Source organism: Buceros rhinoceros, unplaced genomic scaffold (assembly GCF_000710305.1).
Source record: "Buceros rhinoceros silvestris isolate BGI_N320 unplaced genomic scaffold, ASM71030v1 scaffold707, whole genome shotgun sequence".
Classification (NCBI taxonomy): Eukaryota; Metazoa; Chordata; class Aves; order Bucerotiformes; family Bucerotidae; genus Buceros; species Buceros rhinoceros.
The window spans coordinates 1-19543 of NW_010420216.1; the positions used below are offsets into that span (position 1 = coordinate 1).

The 19543-nt window shown below is 41.8% G+C and overlaps 1 protein-coding gene across 1 annotated transcript in view; it reads left to right on the plus strand.

Moving 5' to 3' along the window:
- Positions 1 to 2354: 2354 nt before the first annotated feature.
- PPM1H (protein phosphatase, Mg2+/Mn2+ dependent, 1H) overlaps positions 2355 to 19543 on the plus strand; it is a gene marked incomplete at its 5' end in the record, with an annotated part of 53822 nt that continues 36633 nt past the window's right edge. The window contains one exon of the mRNA XM_010139202.1: positions 2355 to 2467. Coding sequence (XP_010137504.1) covers positions 2355 to 2467 — 113 coding nt within the window. The remainder of the gene's footprint in view (positions 2468 to 19543) is intronic.

Below are 19543 nucleotides of genomic sequence, written 5' to 3' on the forward strand. Positions count from 1 at the left end.
GGAAATGTCAAACTAAGTATGTAATATCAAATTAAACATGGCACTGAATATACTCTGGGAATTCATGGTAATAAATTTAAGTTCTGAACAACAACTAGATGGAATAGCCCATGAACAGCAATGATTTGAAAAAATTCAGTACACAGATCTAGTTTAACTCAAGAAAACTGTGAAAACGAGGTCCTGAGGATTATCCCTTTTCTCTCCTATAATAGATGCTTCAGAATTCTGCTTATTGAAAGAAATAATTTTTAGTTCAGGCATTCCAGCACTTGCAAAGCGTACGTATGACAGAGCTGAAACCAGGTGAGGAATTGTACATTGTTTGAAGGTCTCAGAGGATGCTCTGAACTGTGGAGATGAAGGTTTTTTAAAATTCCTGTTAGTCTCTGGAAAATCCACTGTAGCATTTGTAAGTTTGAATTATTTTGATGGTTAGAAATGTCTGCTTCCTTTGAACTGTTCTTTTCAGCTTAATTTAAAAATATATAGAAACCATGGGGAGGAAAATCAGCTTCTTTACGGCAAGATTAGATAAAGAGGCATTTATAACAGGCCCATGTGTGTGACCAAAGGTTCTGAGAGATTTGATTTTCAGCTTGGAGGTGTTTTCCTCCTGGTGCTCACACCGCCACTCCCCCCCAAAAAAGGCAAAATAAAAGGAAAACCGCAAGTCAGTAAGAACATGGGAAGAGCCAGCAGTGAAACCTGGAGTCTCTCCGGCAGCGAGTGCAGTTCCCGTGGGCAGCAGAGGATGGCCTTGTTGGGCAGCGCAGTGCCTTTCTCGCTGTCTGCGCCACACCGCCCGCCTCAGTACTGTATTCATGGCACAAATGGTATCGGACTCTATATACAGCGGCCAGCAAGGGCTCACATTATTTGTGACAGACATGTCTGCCCAGCCTGCTCGGGACAGCGGTCAAGCGCTGCTGAGCATCCCTGCAACTGCCCCAGGTCACCTTCCTCTCGTGAAGTATGTAGGAGACAAAAGCGCGGTTCCTGCCCTCCTCCAACTTTGCAGATTTTCAATCAAATTGCAGCTGTCATGGTTTGCATTTGTTGTGGTGCTTTTTCTCAGATAAATTTAGCTCTAAAATAAAGCTCTAAATCCCATACCCCAAGGCATGGACAATTTGAGCTGTTTGTTGCTCAGTGCAAGTATGAAAATGGCTGAAGTATAGCTCTGTGTGTGTGGCAAACAAATATATTCATAATAAAAACCACATATAAGTAGGCAGGATTTAGCTGAAAAGGTCTGCCAGTACTTGCAATATTAAGTGATGCTCCCTGTTTGAATCCACTATTGCAAGGGAAGACCAGTTTGAAACTGGATTTTATTCTGTACACAGGAGAGGAGGGTAATTTGTAACATGCTGTGTTATTACCCCAGACTAAACCAAGAGGCAGCAGAATGAATTCATTGGCATATACTTCAATTTTTGTTTCAAATGTAGGGAGTACTGGAAAATAGCTTATTTACTTGTGTCTTCTATGTTCTTCTGGGACTATGTGTGTATATATATATGTGTGTGTGTGTATGTATATGTATTTTTTTTCATTCCTGGGCTTGCTTGATTGTTGGGTACAGATGTGACTTGTGTTCTTCGCTTCTATGAAGCAGGAGGGCTGTTTATCTGTAATACTTCTTACATTCAGAATCAGTTGGAGGCTAAACAGAGGAAGAACTATTTTAAAAGGTACCTACCTCCTTAACTTGGGGGTGTGCACATGCATAAAATCTAAGTCTTTTCAGGTCTTGAGGTGAGACTTAGGGTTAAATGCTGTGGTTCATCTTGGCAAGTCTGTGTATATCTAGTATATAAATACTGTCTACTGACCTTCACCCCACCCCCTTAACAAGTTTAGCATCCACCCATTCCCTGTATTTCTGAAGGGTGGCCTGGTGGCATGAGTGTGTCTTGCTGCTGTTTGTAAAGGCTCTGCAATCCCAGTGCCCCTTTTGAAGAGCTCATTAATTAATTGCTGTCTATGTAAAGCACTTTCCGATTATACTTCCAGGTACCTGTTGTTAAGCTACATTTATCTTTGCCTTCATTCTGCTTTTTCCATAGCAAATTCCCTTGCATCTCTCAGAGTTGCTGTTTGTTCTTGGTTCCTGATATTTTGCGATCTCCTGTCCTGATTTTTCCCTGGACAGCTTTGTATCATAAGTAATAGGTACTCCTTGACTTTTCGTTGTTCTTCCTGACCATGTGACCATAACTACCAACAGTAAAGAAAGCCGGTAGGACATGCAGTTTAAGAGACTTTTTTTTTTTTTTTAGGAGAATCTTCATTTTCTAAAACATTAATTGCAATGCTGTCTTTATAAATCTTGTTCTCTTTTCCCGTAGGATTTGCAAATAGAACGAGAGAGGACTGTCTATAATATTTCTGGCGGCTGCACAGCCCTCGTGGTGGTATATTTATTGGGGAAGCTGTATGTTGCAAACGCTGGTGATAGCAGGTGAGTGAGTGTGGTGTCTCCCCAACTGTTCCTTCACCCAAACTCCCCAGATCTGCTGTTACCAAATTCCTTAGTTCCAAAGAGTATCACAAGAAGATTCCGTTTCTTGACTGGACACTTAACAGCTCTCACGGAAATTAATGCAAATGGAGTGATAAGCTTCTAGTGTCTTGTCGAGTGGTGGTTGCAGTCGCGGAGGTTAGTAGCATTTCTGGCCCTGTAGCAGTTTCTGAATGACTTGCTGGTTGCAGAGAAGTGGAAAGACGCTAAAGGGCCATTGAAACAGAAGAGATGTTGGGTGTGTAGTAGAGTTGCGTGTTGAACGCTGAGAAAGTGACTGCATCTGGAACAGCTAGTAGAGCTGGACTGGTTCAGTAGGAAGTCCTGTGGCTCCTATGCTCAACCTTAGTCTTGGAAGGCCTCTTGGCTCTCAGATTTTGATATAATCAAAGGTAATAATCTGTATACAAATAACTGCAACCCCTGCAATAGGGAGGAGGGGAGGAAGAAGAGCCATCACAGTTTAGACTTTTTAGTGTGTCCTGTTCTAGGCTCATGTACTTGACCATTTCTCAGAACTGAATGCTGTCATTCAGGAGTTGTTGCTTTGTTATATTCAGAAGTTAGATGATTGAAGGCTTGGGATGAGAAGCTTTTCCTTTGTCTTCTAATTTAGCTAAAGCTAGGAGCATACTGGAAGTCTGTCACTTGCATTCTTTTCCTCACTCTCTGTTCATACTAGCATTAGAAAGAGTTAATGAAGCTGTTCTTGCAAGACTTTAGACCTTCACATGTTTCTTTTGGCAGTGCTCTGCATAAACAGGACCTGGAGAATAGTTCCCCCACATGAAACAGGCTGCTGTTGTCTTCTCTTAGTTAGCAGCTGAGAAATTGAAGTCAGCAAAGGTACTGAACCACGTTGTCTTTAGGTGAAGACTGCTACAGTTATGCATTAGTGTTTCAGGTTTGCGCACACACAGTTCGTGTTTGTACTCTGTATGCACAGTGTAATTACAGAGAGCAGTCAAACGCAAAATGTTTTGTAGCTTAAACCTAACATTTTTATTGCTATTGCTGCTTTCAACTTTGTAGAAAGTCAGATAAATCCTTTGTGCATTAAGTTCCTATTCTTTTCATATTGTTGATTGTTCTTAATATGCTGAATTTGCTGTTCGTATTGCAAATTGCTCACCCAATTCCTCTTGACAAGTGACATATTTGAATCTTTTTTACGTCAAATGTCAAAGGAGTCCTCAAAGAGGGTAGCTGTAAACGTGTTTGAGTAGACCACCTGTCTACTCTTCAGAACCACTAGCTACACTAAGGTTTGGCTCTTTTGCCATTAAATTAGAAATAATCATGTTTTCCTGTGCTATTGAAGTACAGTTGAGTCCCTTCCATTGGGTTGGCTAAATTGCTTTATTGTCTCTCAAAAGTGTGCTGTGTAAAATTGACCATGCAGGGCCTACTTCTGGGTAGTTGAGGTCTTTGTTCTTAAATGTCTGGCTGCTTCCAGTTCCCCCAGGATTCATTCTCTGTTTCCAGAGAGCAGCGTCAGCTCCATTGCAATTGGACAGTGATCTTGAATTAGCCCAAGCGTCCACTGTACTTAAAGCCGCTAAATTCTCCAATAGGCTTTGAATATTCATCAAGTCCATAAAAAACATCTCTTCAGAAGAGGAGGAAGAGCAGGAATTAGGAGGGAAGCCATCGGGAAGGCTGGATCTTGTTTGAAACAGCACTCAACATTTTTATAGTCATCATGTAGGTAACAGGGACCCTCCAAATACAAAATAGTTTCGGTTTGCACTTTCCAAATGAACCTCACAGAAGCCTTCCTCGTACTGAGGAGAATTCTCTGGATTCCCCAAATCTTTCACTTTCTAGTAAGCCCACTTCTAGATTTTCGTAGCTCAAGAAAATAAAAGCATTAAAGTGTAGAACATCAGGTGATCTGGGCCTCTCTCCCACCAAATCCCTGTTTCCTGTGTTTCAGAAAGGGAGAAAAACAGCTACTGCAAAACATCTAAGTTGTTCGTTGTCACTAAAAGGACATTTTAGAATTAGAAAAGTAGCTCTGAGGTTGTCTGCCTGTTGCCAGGGTGCACACTGCATTCCTGTATCTTTAAGAGCCCAGACACATAGCCAAGAAGTTTTATTCATGTTAGTTGGATGAAGATGTTCCTCTTTGCTGTCTCGTGCCTTCTGTGGTCAGCTTTGCAGTTTGTACAGAAACAAATGAGAGTGGAGAGAAGTACACTAAGGAAACAAATGTTTGTCTGCTCTTGAGAAGAAGGACAGAGTTTGTTTGGTTTTTTGACTCTATCAGGGGACTTGTGCTTGTTGCTGTTGTAACTAGATGCCAAAAACCTCAGTTCTTCAGTCGACCTTTAGTTTCCTTGAGTTCACCTACTCATTTGCACCTCTTTTCTGTCCTCCTCCTCCTTCTCTACTTTCCACTCCCCCACTAGAAAAAGCCTGCAAATAAATCAAGCTGTGTTTCCCACAGACTAGAGTCTGAGAGAGGAAGTTTTGTGCTGCAGGGGTGGGTTCACGCAAGCCTCATTTGTTCTGCCTCTGCCCAGAAGACCGTTAGGTGTTTCAATTCCAGACAACTTCAAAACAGCAGAAGCTTTTAAAGGTGGATTTTGCACAGATTCTGCTGTCGCAGGACCAAGGTATATGCAACAAACTGTCACTATCACAACGAAACTAAGGAAACGCCAAGTGTGAGACTTGAATAATAATGTGCTATGCAGTGCCAGCTATACCTCAGACTTATGTCTGTGGTATTCAGTTTAACCACCAAAGCTTCTCAAATCTAATCATTTCATGCCACGTACCCTGGCAGTGTTGTATAGCAGCTGTCCTTTTGTAGTTGATGTGTAATTACATCATGAAAAGACTTTAATTACCATATTACTAAATTACCAGCCAGCAATCCTTTCAGGTTCAGCCCTAGCTCACTTCTGTATGGACTATTAGGCTTCTCCAAGCTGAACACTTGTGGTTGGTGTAAAAGGGAGGAAAAATTGTGGTAATTGTAGGTTTTGTTATGAACTATTACTGAACTTGATGTTATGGCATCACTAATGTCAATGATATAATTAAACTTCTGCTAATGATGCAATCACAGTTCTGTAATAATTATACGTTAACCGTGCATGATACCAGAACCCTTCTAAAAATGTGGTGGTGTATTCAGAGCCTGATAAAAACAACTTGGAGGGAGATGCTTTCATTCTCTAATGGCTTGTCTGGTCCCTCTTAGACTCTGCCATAAATATACCTACTTGTACAGTCAAAATTCCTGTCTGAATATGGGTCAAAGCCTTTTCTAATGTATCTCTTTCTTCCACTCAGTGGTTAGCATTGTCAATGCAAGGTTATTGATTAATGACTGATAGCGCTATAGTCAGCTGTCCAATATACAGTGCTTTTTTCGTGAGGATTGAGGTGCTATGCTTTGCTTACCAGTTTGACATATACTTTATGGTAACTAGGCCAGACTCTTGGAATAGTTGCTTTTTTTTAATAAGGAATAGTAAATCTTCTCTGCTCATTCTTTTAAATAGTATTGTTCAATTTGAGATTGCTAAAGTGACTTTTACTTCTAAACTGCCATAACACGCCTTGTTAATCTCAGTTCTTTTTAGTTTTATGCTCTTTATTAGGATGTTGTTTTATAGCTAGTGATGAAGCAGTAGTAAAACAGGGACTTAATGGTTTTACTGATTACTGCTCAGTTCTTGTATAGCCTCATGCAACATAACATTTGCCCAATATCACTACAGTGACTGTAATGCAATATGATTATATTAACTATCTTTAGCATGAGTGTTCTTCTGGCTTTCAGGTTGTCTGGCTAAGGAGCTGCTCGGAGACTGCAGGCACTGCCGTTTTTGTGCTGTGCTTGGAGCCATATAGAGTAGCTGTGCTTTTACCATTGTACAAGAAGCAGAGTACCACAAGTTGATTTGAATTTTCTGTAGGCCCTGAATCACTCACTAAATCTGCAAATGGGTTCTTGGGCTTTTTGATTTATTGGCAGAACATGGGATCAAAGCAAAGAGCCTGATGTTTCAGACACTTCACAGACAAAAGGGTCACTGGATTATTTGCTTTGCTTCATCAGCTTTTTTTTTTTCCATCTTTTTGCCTCCTTTTGCTCCCCTGTGCTTATGTTTTCAGGGCTTACTCACCCTCTGCTTGAACTTACATCCTGATGGCCAGAATAGATTTCTTCCTCCTTCTTGCAAGTGCAGAATTAATGCTAAGGCATTTGGGATTATTAAATAATAGGAGCTCGTTGAGTGAATGTTTTTGTGGCTCTTCCATGTGGGTGCAGTTTTAAGCAACTTCATTGGTACTTCAGGTGCCTAGATGTGGGAAAGTGTTTATAATACCAACTTCTCCCAGTGTAATAAAACAGTGAATTGAAAATTGAATTCTACTTTGTTTACTGTTTCAGTTCTTTCTGAATTTGCTGCTTGTGTTCAATCTCACTACGTTATACTTTTTCTCCTTCTATGTCATGGTGCTTATCTGCTGCTTCCCTCATGCACAGTTCTTATTGTAGGAAGTCATATTTAGGGGGTTAATCTGCTTTTATGAAGTAAATGAGAGAGGCATGGAAACAGCCATGTATCTGCTGACTGGCACTGCAGTTTAAATAAAATTTCTGAGAAGTCAGGACTGATGATTCTGATCCATCTTTGTGGTTCATGGTATCTGACCTTTTCCTCAAGGCAGTCTTGCAGGGTGATTTTTGCCAGAAGCACTAACACTGTGTAAGGATGGAAACCAAAAAGTGTTCCAGTTATATTACTATTGTAGAGCTAGTTTCTTTTAGTCTTTGGTTTAAGATATTTTTAAGCAACTTTAGTTTTGTGATTTTCTTAAACACCCGTCTTATAATCTAACTCATGTGTAGTTTCCCTGTTTTCCTTGAGTGGTCTGCCTAAGCCCTCTCTGTCTCCTTACATCTGTGTCTGCATAAACAACAATAACTGTTGCTTCATACTTAGTACTTAGAGGTCTCTAGAGGAAAGACTAATTCAGTTACTAAGCTTTTCCAGTCTGCACTGTTTGGAACAGCGTTTTTTTCTATCTCCCCCAGAAGATGCGACTAAAAGAGTGACAAATCTCTGAACCACATGCAAGGCCTTTTCACCCTGGGACCACACAACCTGTGGTGATTCCTCTTCATCCTCTGAAGTTCTCATTTCTCCAAATAGTCAGAAGATGCCTCCAAAGAGGCAAGAGCAACACTTACAGATTGTATTTTGGCTGATCTATATGTACAATTACCTTTTAGATTAATTCTTTAATGGAATTACTTGAAAATAACAAATGACTGATCATGTCAGGGCAACAGATAACCTAAGTCTGGTCTGCCTAGGAGCCTGTATAGTGAGAAAAACCGAATTCAAGACAAAGTGAGTCACTCCCACACACATTCTTCTTCACTGACTGCAGTTTGGTAGGTGAAGAAGTCTGATCCTGCCTAGCAAAAAGTGTTGAAAAAGAGCATGGCATCTTAGTCACGCTCAGGATATATGGCCAAGTCCCATCTCTGTTTCCCCTGCTGCTTTTCCTTAGAAGCCTGACTTGAAGGCCTGCAGAATGCAATTCTGCTCTCTTTCTCTTGCCTGGCCTCCTTCCAGGGAGAATCAAGAGCACAAGATTCACAGGAATAAGAGCAACCTCAGATTTTGTGCTGGGTAAAGCTTTTGAAAGCACTTCAGGAAAGGCTTGAAGTGAGGTGTGGAGAAAAGGTGTTAGGTTGGAAATAAGCCATTGCATTCAAAGTGTGAAGAGGAGGAGCATTTTCTAGCGATCTAGTGGGTTACAAGTTTCAGTGCATCGGCATGTTGTATCCAGCACTGACTTGGCAGAAATGCTTAATTTGGTGGTAAATGTTCATAGGCTTTTGAAGAAAAAGCAAGTGTCCTGCCTCTTCTCCAAATTCTTGTTTTTTCTGGGAGACTGTATGCCTTAGCAGTGTCTGTGGCAATCTAGCAGGTGTTGAAGCCATTGTAAACATTTTCAGTGAGTGGTACACTCAGTTAAGTCTTTGGTTCTAACCACAAAGACATCGTGTACCCACAAAGTCCTTATGTTCCAGATTGAGGAAAGAGAGGAATTTTGTCTATTCAAGTAATACCCATAAACTGGAAAATGACATTTCATTGGTATTAGCTTCCAAGGGTGATGAATTCTATTAACTTAATTACTTGTAGGTTTTCAGCCTTTAAAAAAGAAAAAAAAAAAAAACAAAAAAACAACAAAACCCAAACTAATCAAGTCAGACCAAAAAAGCTGACTGCTGCCTGTTTTTACTGGTGAATATAAGCACAGATTAAGGAAAAATTTTCACTGTAATAACATCTTTGCAGGTATGTAGCCTGTAGAGCTTATAGTGTCTGATGCAAGATGGGCGAAAGGTACTGAGATGTAATTTTAATCACGCTTTTCCAGTACTTTACTAATGCATAAAGAGCATGTGACCTCTAATAGAGGCAGCTCATGGTACAAGCAAATACGCCAGAATCTGTAACTCCCAGTGCAGTGCATTAAGGTCAAAGCAGTCTTTTTAACCTGTTCCTTTTTAGCTGACCACAGAGACCTATAGGTTCTTAATAACAAAAGGAGGGCTAAGGAAAATCTCTGTCTTCTACTGGACGCAAAGAGAAACATTGTGATCAAGGATGAGGAAAAGGCTGAGCTACTGAAAACTTTTCGTTGCCTCAGTCTTTAAGAGTAAGACCGATTGTTCTCTGAATTCTCAGCCCCCTGAGCTGGGCGACAGGGATGTGGAGCAGAATGAAGCCCCCATAATCCAAGAGGAAATGGTTAGCAACTTGCTGCACCACTTAGACATACACAAGCCTATGAGGCTGGATGGGATCTACCGAAGGGTACTGAGGAAGCTGGTAGAAGTGCTTATCAAGCCACTTTCCATCATTTACCAGCAGTCCTGACTAACTGGGAAGGACCCAATTGACTGGAGGTTAGAAAATATGTTGCCCATCTACAGGGAAGGGCTAGAAGGTGGATCCAGGAAACTACAGGCCAGTCAGTCTGACATCAGTTGCTGTGAAAGGTTATAGAGCAGATCATCTTGAGTGCCATCACACAGCACATACAGGACAACCAGTTGATCAGGCCCAGTCATGAGAGACAGGTCCTGCTCGACTAACCTGATCTCCCTCTAAGACAAGGTGACTATCTTAGTGGATGAGGGAAAGGCTGTGGAAGTTGTTTATCTGGACTTAAGTAAAGCTTTTGATGCTGTTTCCCACAGCATTCTCCTGGAGTAACTGGCTTCTCACTGGATGAAAAGCTGGCTGGGTGGCCACACCCAAAGAGTGGTGTTGAATGGATTTCAGTCCAGTTGGCAGCCAGTCACAAGTGTGTTCCCTAGGGTTCAGCATTGGGCCTGTTCTCTTTAACATCTTTTATCAATCATCTGGATGAGGTGATCGAGTGCACCATCAATAAGTCTGCAGAAAACACCAAGTTAGATGGGAGTGTTGATTGACCCGAGGGTAGGAAGGCTCTACAGAGGGATCTGGACAGGCTGGATCAATGGGCTGTAGCCAGTTGTATGAAGTTCAAGAATGCTGAGTGCTGGGTCCTGTGCTTGGATTCCAACAACCACCTGCAACACTGCAGGTATGGGGAAGAGTGGCTGGGAAGCTGCCCAGTGGAAAAGGACCTGGGGGTGATGGTTGACAGTCAGCTGAATATGAACCAGCAGTGTGCCCAGGTAGCCAGCAAGGCAAATAGCATCCTGGCTTGTATGAGAAATAGTGTGGCCAGCAGAAGAAAAGTGATTGTCCCCCTGTACTTGGGACTGGTGACGCTGCACCTTGAATCCTGTGTCCAGTTTTGGGCTCCTCACTACAAGAAGGACATTCAGGTGCTGGAGTGTGTCCAGAGAAAGGCATCAAAGCTGGTGAAGGGTCTGGAGAGGAAGCCTTATGAGGAGCGGCTGAGGGAACTGGGGTTGTTCAGTCTGGAGAAAAGGAGGCTGAGGGGAGATCTAATCGCTCTCTACAACTACCTGAAAGGAGGCTGTAGCGGTGTGGTGGTCTGTCTCTCCTCCCAAGTAACAAGTGATAGGACAAGAGGAAGTGGCCTCGTGTTGCACCAGGGGAGGTTTAGGCTGAATATTAGGAAAAATTCCTTTCAGAGAGGGTTATCAAGCACTGGAACCGGCTGTCCAGGGAAGTGGTTGAGTCACCATCCCTGGAGATTTTTAAAAGATGTGCAGATGTGGTGCTGAGGTATATGGCTTACTGGTGACCTGGCAATGCTGGATCAGTGGTTGCACTTGATGATCTTAAAGTTCTCTTCCAGCCAAGACCATTCTGTGATTCTTCATGCCAGTGTTACAGGGCCAGGGCCAAGTTGCACCAAGCAGGCTGGATGCCTTGGACCTCTAGCTCTCATCCATACTAAGGGAGGAGGGCCAGGGGGAGTACCCCAGGCTTGCTTGGTGAATGTTTCTGGTCTGCTGCAGTCCTTACTGTGTTGGAAAGCTTTTCCCATCCCCTGAATTCTGTGAGCTTGCCAGGCAGCCCAGGCCATTCAGTCTCAGCAGCAGCTGTGCAGTGCAGCTTGAGCCCTGCTCCTGGGGCTTTTAGCAGGGGCTTCCCTTGTCACTTCTGTGTTGGGGAATGAAGCAGGGCTTGGTTAAAAATTCAGTGGTGCAGAGTTAGCAGAGAGCATGACTTTCAGTCTGGTTTTACTTCTTGGTCCAGCTTGTTCCAATATCTGGCAACTGCCACTGAATTAAGCAGAAAAGCTGAGATCAAAGTAGATGCAATGCTTTAGGTGCTAGAAGTCATTCTGACTTGCTCAATGGTAAGACAGTGAAGAGTGGGAGGAAAAAAAAAATCTGTGCTTTTTCCATCTTATGCGGTCAGCCATATCCCAGCTGTATGACTGGCAAAATAAACGCCGACTTGCACAGCAGGGCCTTCACCCACTAAGCCCAGGTTTAGTTGCCATAGTAACTCGTCCTGGAGATGAATGTGATATTCCGGACAGCAAGGGAAAAGTCTTTGATTCCACAGATTCCAGCCCTGAGGCTCAGATTTGGCCACAGAGGTGTGACTGCACTTTGTTTCCCTGGAACAGCCTGAGTAATTGGTGACCTGTTGTTCAACCATGATACAGAAACATGGTGGTGTATCATCGTTACAACCCTGGACTTAGCTGTGTTCGAATGAAGAGTACACTGAAATCATCACAGGCAAAATGAATCCTGTGAGGGCAGCAAATCTCTATCCTAAGGATGCTGGAACTGATGGCAGGTGGTTTTTGCGTGCTAGCAGTGTCGCTGTAAACTCACTATAAACTGGCTTGCGATAGCTTCCTAGCTGCCAGCTGAATTCCTCTCTGAAAGATCAGGGAGTTCAGCTGTAACCCAACAGAAACCCACGACAATTAAAGAGCATTTTAGTTTACTGCTGCTGGAACCAGAGTAGACAATACTAGAAGTGTATAGGTAAACATACAAAGTCACCGCTGATTGAATAGCAGAAGTTATTTTCCTGATTAAACAAAGAAAAAAATTGCATAGAGATAGCCATTGCCATCCTGTTAGTGATGGAATGGAAGTACAGGGGGAAAAAAATTATAATTAGCCCTAAAATGAAACACTGTTAATAAAGTCAACTGCTAATAATAAGCCAACTGCTAATAATAACTCCATACTTAGATTGCATCAGACAAGCAATACACTTGAGAACCTAAACTAGAGCAAGGGATTCACAGGAGAGTCCTATAGGAATGGAGCTGCAGCCTGCTGAAGAGGCATGCAGCTTCTGAGATCAAAAATGACTGGGCAATGTGTTTTCTCCAAGCTGTCTCCTCTGTGGACAGCCCGCAAGCTCAGTATTGTATGCAATTTAAAACTGTGGAGTGAGTAGTGATGCAGAAGCAATTGAGATAATTTAGTTAGTGTTGGTGACAACCAAGTGCTTCTTACTTGGTCCTTCCTATTGTTGGATTCAATATATAGGGCAGAGGGAGGCTGCCAGGAGTAGAAAATTCCTTTAACTGATGCTTACAAAATTGTTAGTTGAATACATAGGATGCAATGTGAGATCAATTCTAAAAATTCAGATTTTTATTACTTTTGGTGACAGTAAGGAAGATGCTGACTGGCTCAGGTGCTGATGCAGATTAGAAAAAAGTCCTTCCGTAGAAATCTATGAATATTATTTTCTTTTGAGAAACAACTTCTACTTGCCCATTTGCAATCCTCTATTAAAAATAATACAATTAATTTAGTGAAAACAGACCACTAGAATAGTGGCTTTAGATTACATCAGCAGCCTCATTTTGCCCAGGGGCCTTCTCCAAATGAATCACTAAGTAAGCATTAGAAATGTAAATATGAATAAGTCTGGTAACTGGAAACAATGTAAAGCTCTATATGTGTGTGCACAGGAACAGCTTGCATGCTTGTAGGTGCCTCTGAAAGGCGTCTTTCAGAGTTTCTTGCAGGGACCGGATTTCATAATTTCTTATCCTGGTTCTTTCCAAAGGCAGGAAAGGTTCTCGTGTTGCCATAGGAGAGGTGTAACATGCTTGGCTCTGTCCTGGTCTTCTGTGCAAGGACATGAAAAGAGGCCCTTCAGTGAAATACCTGGCTGCTCCCAGCCGGTGTCCTGCCACAGCAGGGCTGTACTTGTCAGTAGGCTGCTGAAGTTTTAACCCTCAGAGCAGCCAGGTGGCTGGCAGTCTGCAAAAGGCCTTAGCAGAAGTTTGGGATGGTTCTTCATTGTTCCTGCAGGAAGTGCCGAAGCACACTCCTGTAGGAAGTTACTCTAACCCTGCCTTTGTGCAGTATTTCACCAAGACAAGTTCTTGCAGCTTTTATTGGCTTGAGGGAGCTGAAATTCCCCCAAGTGATGAATGAACGCGTCCGAGCAGCCTGCTTTAACCACAGCATACACGATGAGACTACATCGTCACAGGAAGAGCCACAAGCAGAGAGAGTGCATTCCCTCTTAATGTTGGCTTTGTTTGGCTGAAAGAAAAATGATCCAGCGTCTCTATCCTGTCATAATATTTCTGTGGACAGCCTGATGTTTGAACTGAAAAATGTGAAGAAACCAGGTGGCATGACTGAGTGGCAGTAGATGGAAAATGAGGACAGAGGCAATTTTCATTGGCTCTACCCCCTCCCTGGTTTGTTGCTTGTTTTTGTGGCAGTGATGCTGTGTAGGAGTTGGGGCATTTTTGAAACATCTCTTGGGTATTACGGGTGGGAGGCAGCCAAGGGTTTTTTTCCATTGGTGTTGCTGAGGGTTGATGCTTTCACTTCTGAGTTTTATGGATGGATATGTCATCGCTGGGACCTGTTTTAATGCCAGCTAAACATTATATAATGTTTTGTTTCACTACCTCCAGCCTGCCTTAGTTCATAAAATTAAGGAATTAACTTTAAAGCTTTGGACTATAGTTCCATGTTTATTGCCAGTGCAGTGAGGTGTTTGTTCACCTGGTTTCTAAAGAAACATTGAGAAATGAGTGCATGGGATTAAGAGAGAGTAATTCAGTCATATTAAGTGAAACCAAGGTGCTGGGGCTGAATATATTAAAAGTCATTGGTAATTGTAGTGGCTGTAAGTTCCAGGACTTCATTTAGAGAAGAAAGTAACGTTTTTTTGAATCTTTTTATAATCACCTCTTAGCAATTGAGAAACAATAAATAAACAAAACTAGTTTGAAGCTCACCAGACAGTAGCGTTGCTTTTCCTTGACTTCTTTAAGTGTTTGTGTTTAGTTACCATAGTAAACAAGTACCTATATAGACTGATTCCGTAGTTCTGGGATTTACTGGGGGTTTTTTTCAGCTGTTTTGTGACACACCTAATTAAAATCAACTGCTTGATTCCCCTTTGAATGCAATAAAACCCTGCCTTATTCTTTCTGTCAGTGTAATCCCTCTTTCTTTTCCATTGACACATTTCTAATACCTCATTGGACAGGCTGGATGCTTCTGCTTTATCTGTACTGAATCCACAGTGCTTAACCCCTTTTGACAAAATGGATACATCTTCCCTGTGTCTTGGAATTGACATACACTGTTCAAAAAGGGTTTTCCGAATGGTCTCTCTTTGCCACTTTTACCAGATTTTTATTCCCTGTTGTAGAAATGTGCAGTTTAATGTTGCGTTTCAAATCACTTTTGTCCGAAAAGGTGTGTAATGGAATCAGGGTGTCCCCTGAATACTCCTAACAGTAGGAGATGGCTCTTTGTTTTGAACACCAGAATCCCAGCAGACCCAATGACAGCAGTGAAATTACACTTTTGACCTTGTTCACTAAAGTGTTTCTTTTTCTGTGTGATTAAATGAGAGTAGCCAACTACATTCCTCTAAAATGTATGAATTTCCCTCTGTTTGTTTCTCATAAGAAACTCAGAATGGGTACTGCAATTCTGAGCTGATTGTGTTCTCCACAAAAGAGGAAAAAAAAACCCAAACAACAACCCCGCTTGATTCCAGGAGAGAAGGAGAGGTGGCTGTTTTAACCATATTAAAAATGCAAAAGCAATTGATATATTGATATTTTCCTTAAGCCAGTGTTGTTGCTACATCCTGAGTGTGAGAGCAGCAGTACAACACAGTGGCAGAATTTTACTCTTTTGTTCCACATGTTTTAAAAGGGAATATATACTAAATCGCTAAATGCTGTTTTAAAGTACCCAGATATAGAAAATAACCATATACTTAAGGTTCTGCATGAATGCTGAAATACTCTAAAAATCATTTAGCTGATCACCATGGACTACACCGAAAGATAAATGTAGTAGTTTCTGTAGATTTACGTGCAGCTTTTTAAGCTCCTTTTCACTTTTTCTGTTTCTTTTCACCTGCATGTGACTGCATGGCCATAGCCCTCCGCAGGATTTGCTGTGACTGCCAGTCCTGCCTTAAGCACCAAAGTGCTGGCACATCACTCGTTCCACATTTAGTTGTGGAGCATGGCTGTGCCAGGGCACAGCTTCTCTGGATCAGAAAATGCTCAGTGAAGTGGCCAGAAGAGAGAGATGCAAAATCAGATTTTCGTTTCTTCCATTTTAGGCTACTTCAGCTGCGGGGTTTTTTTTTTCTTCAATATATTCCTGTTTTCTGTGAATATTTACCAGCTCCAGACTAGTGAACATACTTCCCTTGTTGTGCAGAGCGCATATGGCCCTTGAAATGCAAGGGCAAGTATGATCCTGTAGTTTGAGTGGGTGGAGAGTTAGGTAGCTGAGTTCAAAAGAGGGGAGAGGACACAGGGAAATCTATTGTTTGTTTTTAGAAGGGATCAAAATAAGTGACTTAAGGGCCTCTGTGGCCTCAAGACTTAGGAGCAGTTTTCCCTGTTTGTTTGCTCACTGTGAATGGTGCTGCATGGAGAGGGCAACAGAGTCATAGAGCGTGGAGGGCAGTGCACAGAGGGTGCTGCAGCTCTGTGACTCCCGATTCCTATCCTGCCAGAGAAACTTTGGTTTTTTAAATTTCTATTTAATTTGTGAGATAAATTAACGATTGGTATGGGTCTGAAGCAACCTTGTCATCAGAGGGTATTTGGTTACTGTTGACATACTTGTTCCCTGCAAGCATGAATCATCTGTCTGCCTTTGGCAGGCTCGCCCTGTGGCTCTGCTATAATGTGTTTCACTAGTGTGGCTGAAATTAAAATGTCACTATTAAACATGGCAGAATCAGATGCTCTCTGGGCACTGCATCTCTTTGAGTTGTTCTTGCTTCCTATGCAGTTATTTCTGACAGTTGAATAGGACATCTGTATTCTGGTATAAAATAATATATTCATATTTCCACAATGAATGGGATGCTAAATGCTTTCAGAGCACTATTTCATGGTATACATGCATCTTTCATGCATGGCAGAAGCAGTAATGCTCACGTAACGCCATGTTGCTGCTTAGTCCATTAGGAAACATACAGTCAAAATTAATTGTCCTGCAGGACTCTGTAGAGTGGGTCTCTAAAAGCAGTTGCTGGGCTCTTTGTGGCTGCCGCGTCAGCCAGGCTCCCTCCCCGCGAGCAGTTATTGACTTTGGGCTATTGAATTCAGGGCTCTGGAGGTTGTTCGGTGGGAAAAGCCTTCAGTCAGTGCTTGGCAGCTCTGTCACTGTGAAGTCACGGAAAGGGCAGTTCAGACTTCAAACCCAGTTAGGGCCTGATTCGGCATCTCTTCAATCACAGGGAAAAATCCCACCAAGCAGGGTGGTTCCCAGGCCAGGCTTTTGCACCCATCCTTTCTGGTGAGATGTCTGGTGAATGTGTTTGTTTCTGTCACTTGGGCTATCTGAAATCCCCTTTGCTGTCATGAAACGGCTAAGCAGCTGGTGAAGAAGGGCGAGGAGTCTGCTAAGAGGATAATGAGCCCACCACAGCTGACAGACTAGTGAGCTATACATGTATGTCTGTGTTGCTCCTGTTAGTCATATCTAGAGCTGTCTCATTCCTCGGATCAATTTATTTGCCTCTTACGAGCAGCTGTAACTTTCAAGCTGAATGAAGTCCAACTGCCTAAAACAGTAATGAAAAACAAAACTGATGCTCTGTTTTATCAGGTATCAACACCATTGCTTTAATTCCCCCCTCCGCCTCCAAATATTTTTTTGTGTGTGTGCTCTGGGTTGTGCTTTTCATCCCAGGTGGCTGCAATTTCTAGTGAAAATAAGTTGAGCCATGAAAGGTTGACCCACTCACCTCCGAATTGCTTTTTATATGATGTGAGTCCCTCAGGGCCCAATTCTATCCATAGAAGTGAGAATGATAGCTATCAACATATATTGGAGGTATGTTGGTGTGCACAAAGAAAAAGGTGAACCTCAGACTGTTCCGAGTGGTCTTTAAAATACGGATTTCCTGTGAAATGGTGATTAAAGGGGAAGCAAAGGATAATTAGAAAATTAGCCTGATGCGCTAGCAGTTATATCAGTGTGTGGTTTTCTTATATCACTTTTTCAGACAAGCACAGATCAGTAATCCCTTATGACTCTCTTAAACTAGTGTGTAAAATTTGGTTAGCGTCTGATAAGCTCCTTTGATCAGTCTAGTCTAGACTGTTGCCAGAGTACCTACTCTGTACTAAACCCACAGTCCCCTTAAATGGAGTCTTACTCAAGTGAGTCAAATTACATATGAAAAGGTTATAAAAATTGTCCAGTGTCTTTGAGTAAATCAGTCTGGTTCAAAGCTGAATACCTTAGGAATTGTAAAAATAAAAGCAGAAGTATTATTGCATAAAAGAGGTGGTGCAAAGAGAGTTATTAATTCACTTTTAAATGACTGTCTCAGAAATCCAAAAGAAAACACTTCAATAAACCTTTATTATTTTTAATTGGACCATCATTTTTGTATGCCTGTAATGTATTCAGATCTCATAAAGAGGAAAAATTCCATCAAAAATTCTACACAAATTTCTCTTAAATTAGTGAGTTACAGCCACCATGTCTGACTCATTTCAAGCACACAATCTTGGTTTTAATCGTAATGGTGAAAGGCTAGTAGAAGCCTTCAGTATGTAGGTTGCACTCTTGTCACCTGTAATTTCCACACAGGGTTATTTGCAAGGGAGTGCTGGAAGTCCAGAAGCAGTAAATCTATCAAAGCAAAGCTGTATTCCCCTTGTCACTAGAGCCTTTTCCCACCTCTATCCCATTGTAGTACCATCCTGTACCTGTCTGTTCTTTGCCACAAGAATCTCAGAAATGTGGGAGGTTCCTTTCCTCTTTGATAATGCTCCTGCTTTTTTGTATACTAGCAATAGTAGATGATTGCTCAGAGACAATTTTAGTCCAATATCATATCCAGAAGACTTGGAAAGTTATCCAGTGCCACTAATTTTACAAAGCTTGTTTGTACCTGGGTTGGTTTTCTCACGATGCCTTCGTGTGCCTACCATATTTGTTGGTTGTGTTGCAGTGCCATCAGAATACCTGGCATAGAAGCAATTCCAGAAAACTGATCAAATTATCAAGAGAAGTAAGCTAGCGCCTAAATATCATATCAATAGGATAAAAAGATCACAGAAAAGAGACTGTTTAAAACATACAGAAACTGGAATCCAGGTGACAGTTTGTCTTATCTACACCAAATTCTGTGCAACTTCAGGAGGAGAGCTGGTACTCTGCTACTGTCAGAACACTGAATGAACGTACTCATGGTTGAGAAACGGCTCCAAAACAGGCATTAAAATCTCTAAGATGATACATAGTTCATCCAGCTCTTCAAAAGTGCCAACATTACTGTATTTACAGAGCTGTGTAAACAATAGAAAGATAAAAGAATGCAATTCTGTGAGTGAATACATGACCGCAGAATGCAGTAGGAATAATGGGTTGCTTCTCTCTTGTGACTTGTGTTTCAGCCAGTGGCTTTACACCAGGGAAGGGTTGGAACGTATTTTGCATGGAGCATAGCAGATTTAAGAGGCAACAGGCAGGTGTTTGAGAGAATTTCTTCTCTGCCTTTTGCAGAAATGTATGTGAAATCTCCTTGCTGATCTGTAGTCATCTCATTACCTGTCACCTCTCAGCGGGTAACCAGTTAAATTTGTGTTAAACAGGATTTGTTCTGCCATTTCCATTCGCTGTTGGAGTAGAAATGCTCTGACATGACATATGACCAATCAATATTTGGAAAGTGCTTGCATGAGTCATTTGAAGCCTGTAGTTTAGACAGTGTCAACCACAACTGAAATTAAAACTTGCAAAGAGTTGTTCTACAAACAGTGATTCTGCAGCAACTCCTCTGTGTGTCTGCATTTCACTTAATAAGGGTACCCTGTAGACATCAGCTGACATAACTCTTGCCTTTGTTGCTTGGATATTTTTGTGAGCTCTGAAATGAACTTGGCATATACAAATACACTCTTGTTATCCGGCCTAAAGGTTGCAGGCAGGAATTATTGTCCTGTTCTGCTGACAACTTCAGTAGAAAAGAAATAGCTTTATTTTACTGTGACTCTGAAGAGAATAAATGTGACTGTACCCTGTGGTTTTTTGGGTATTTTTTTTACTTTTTTTTT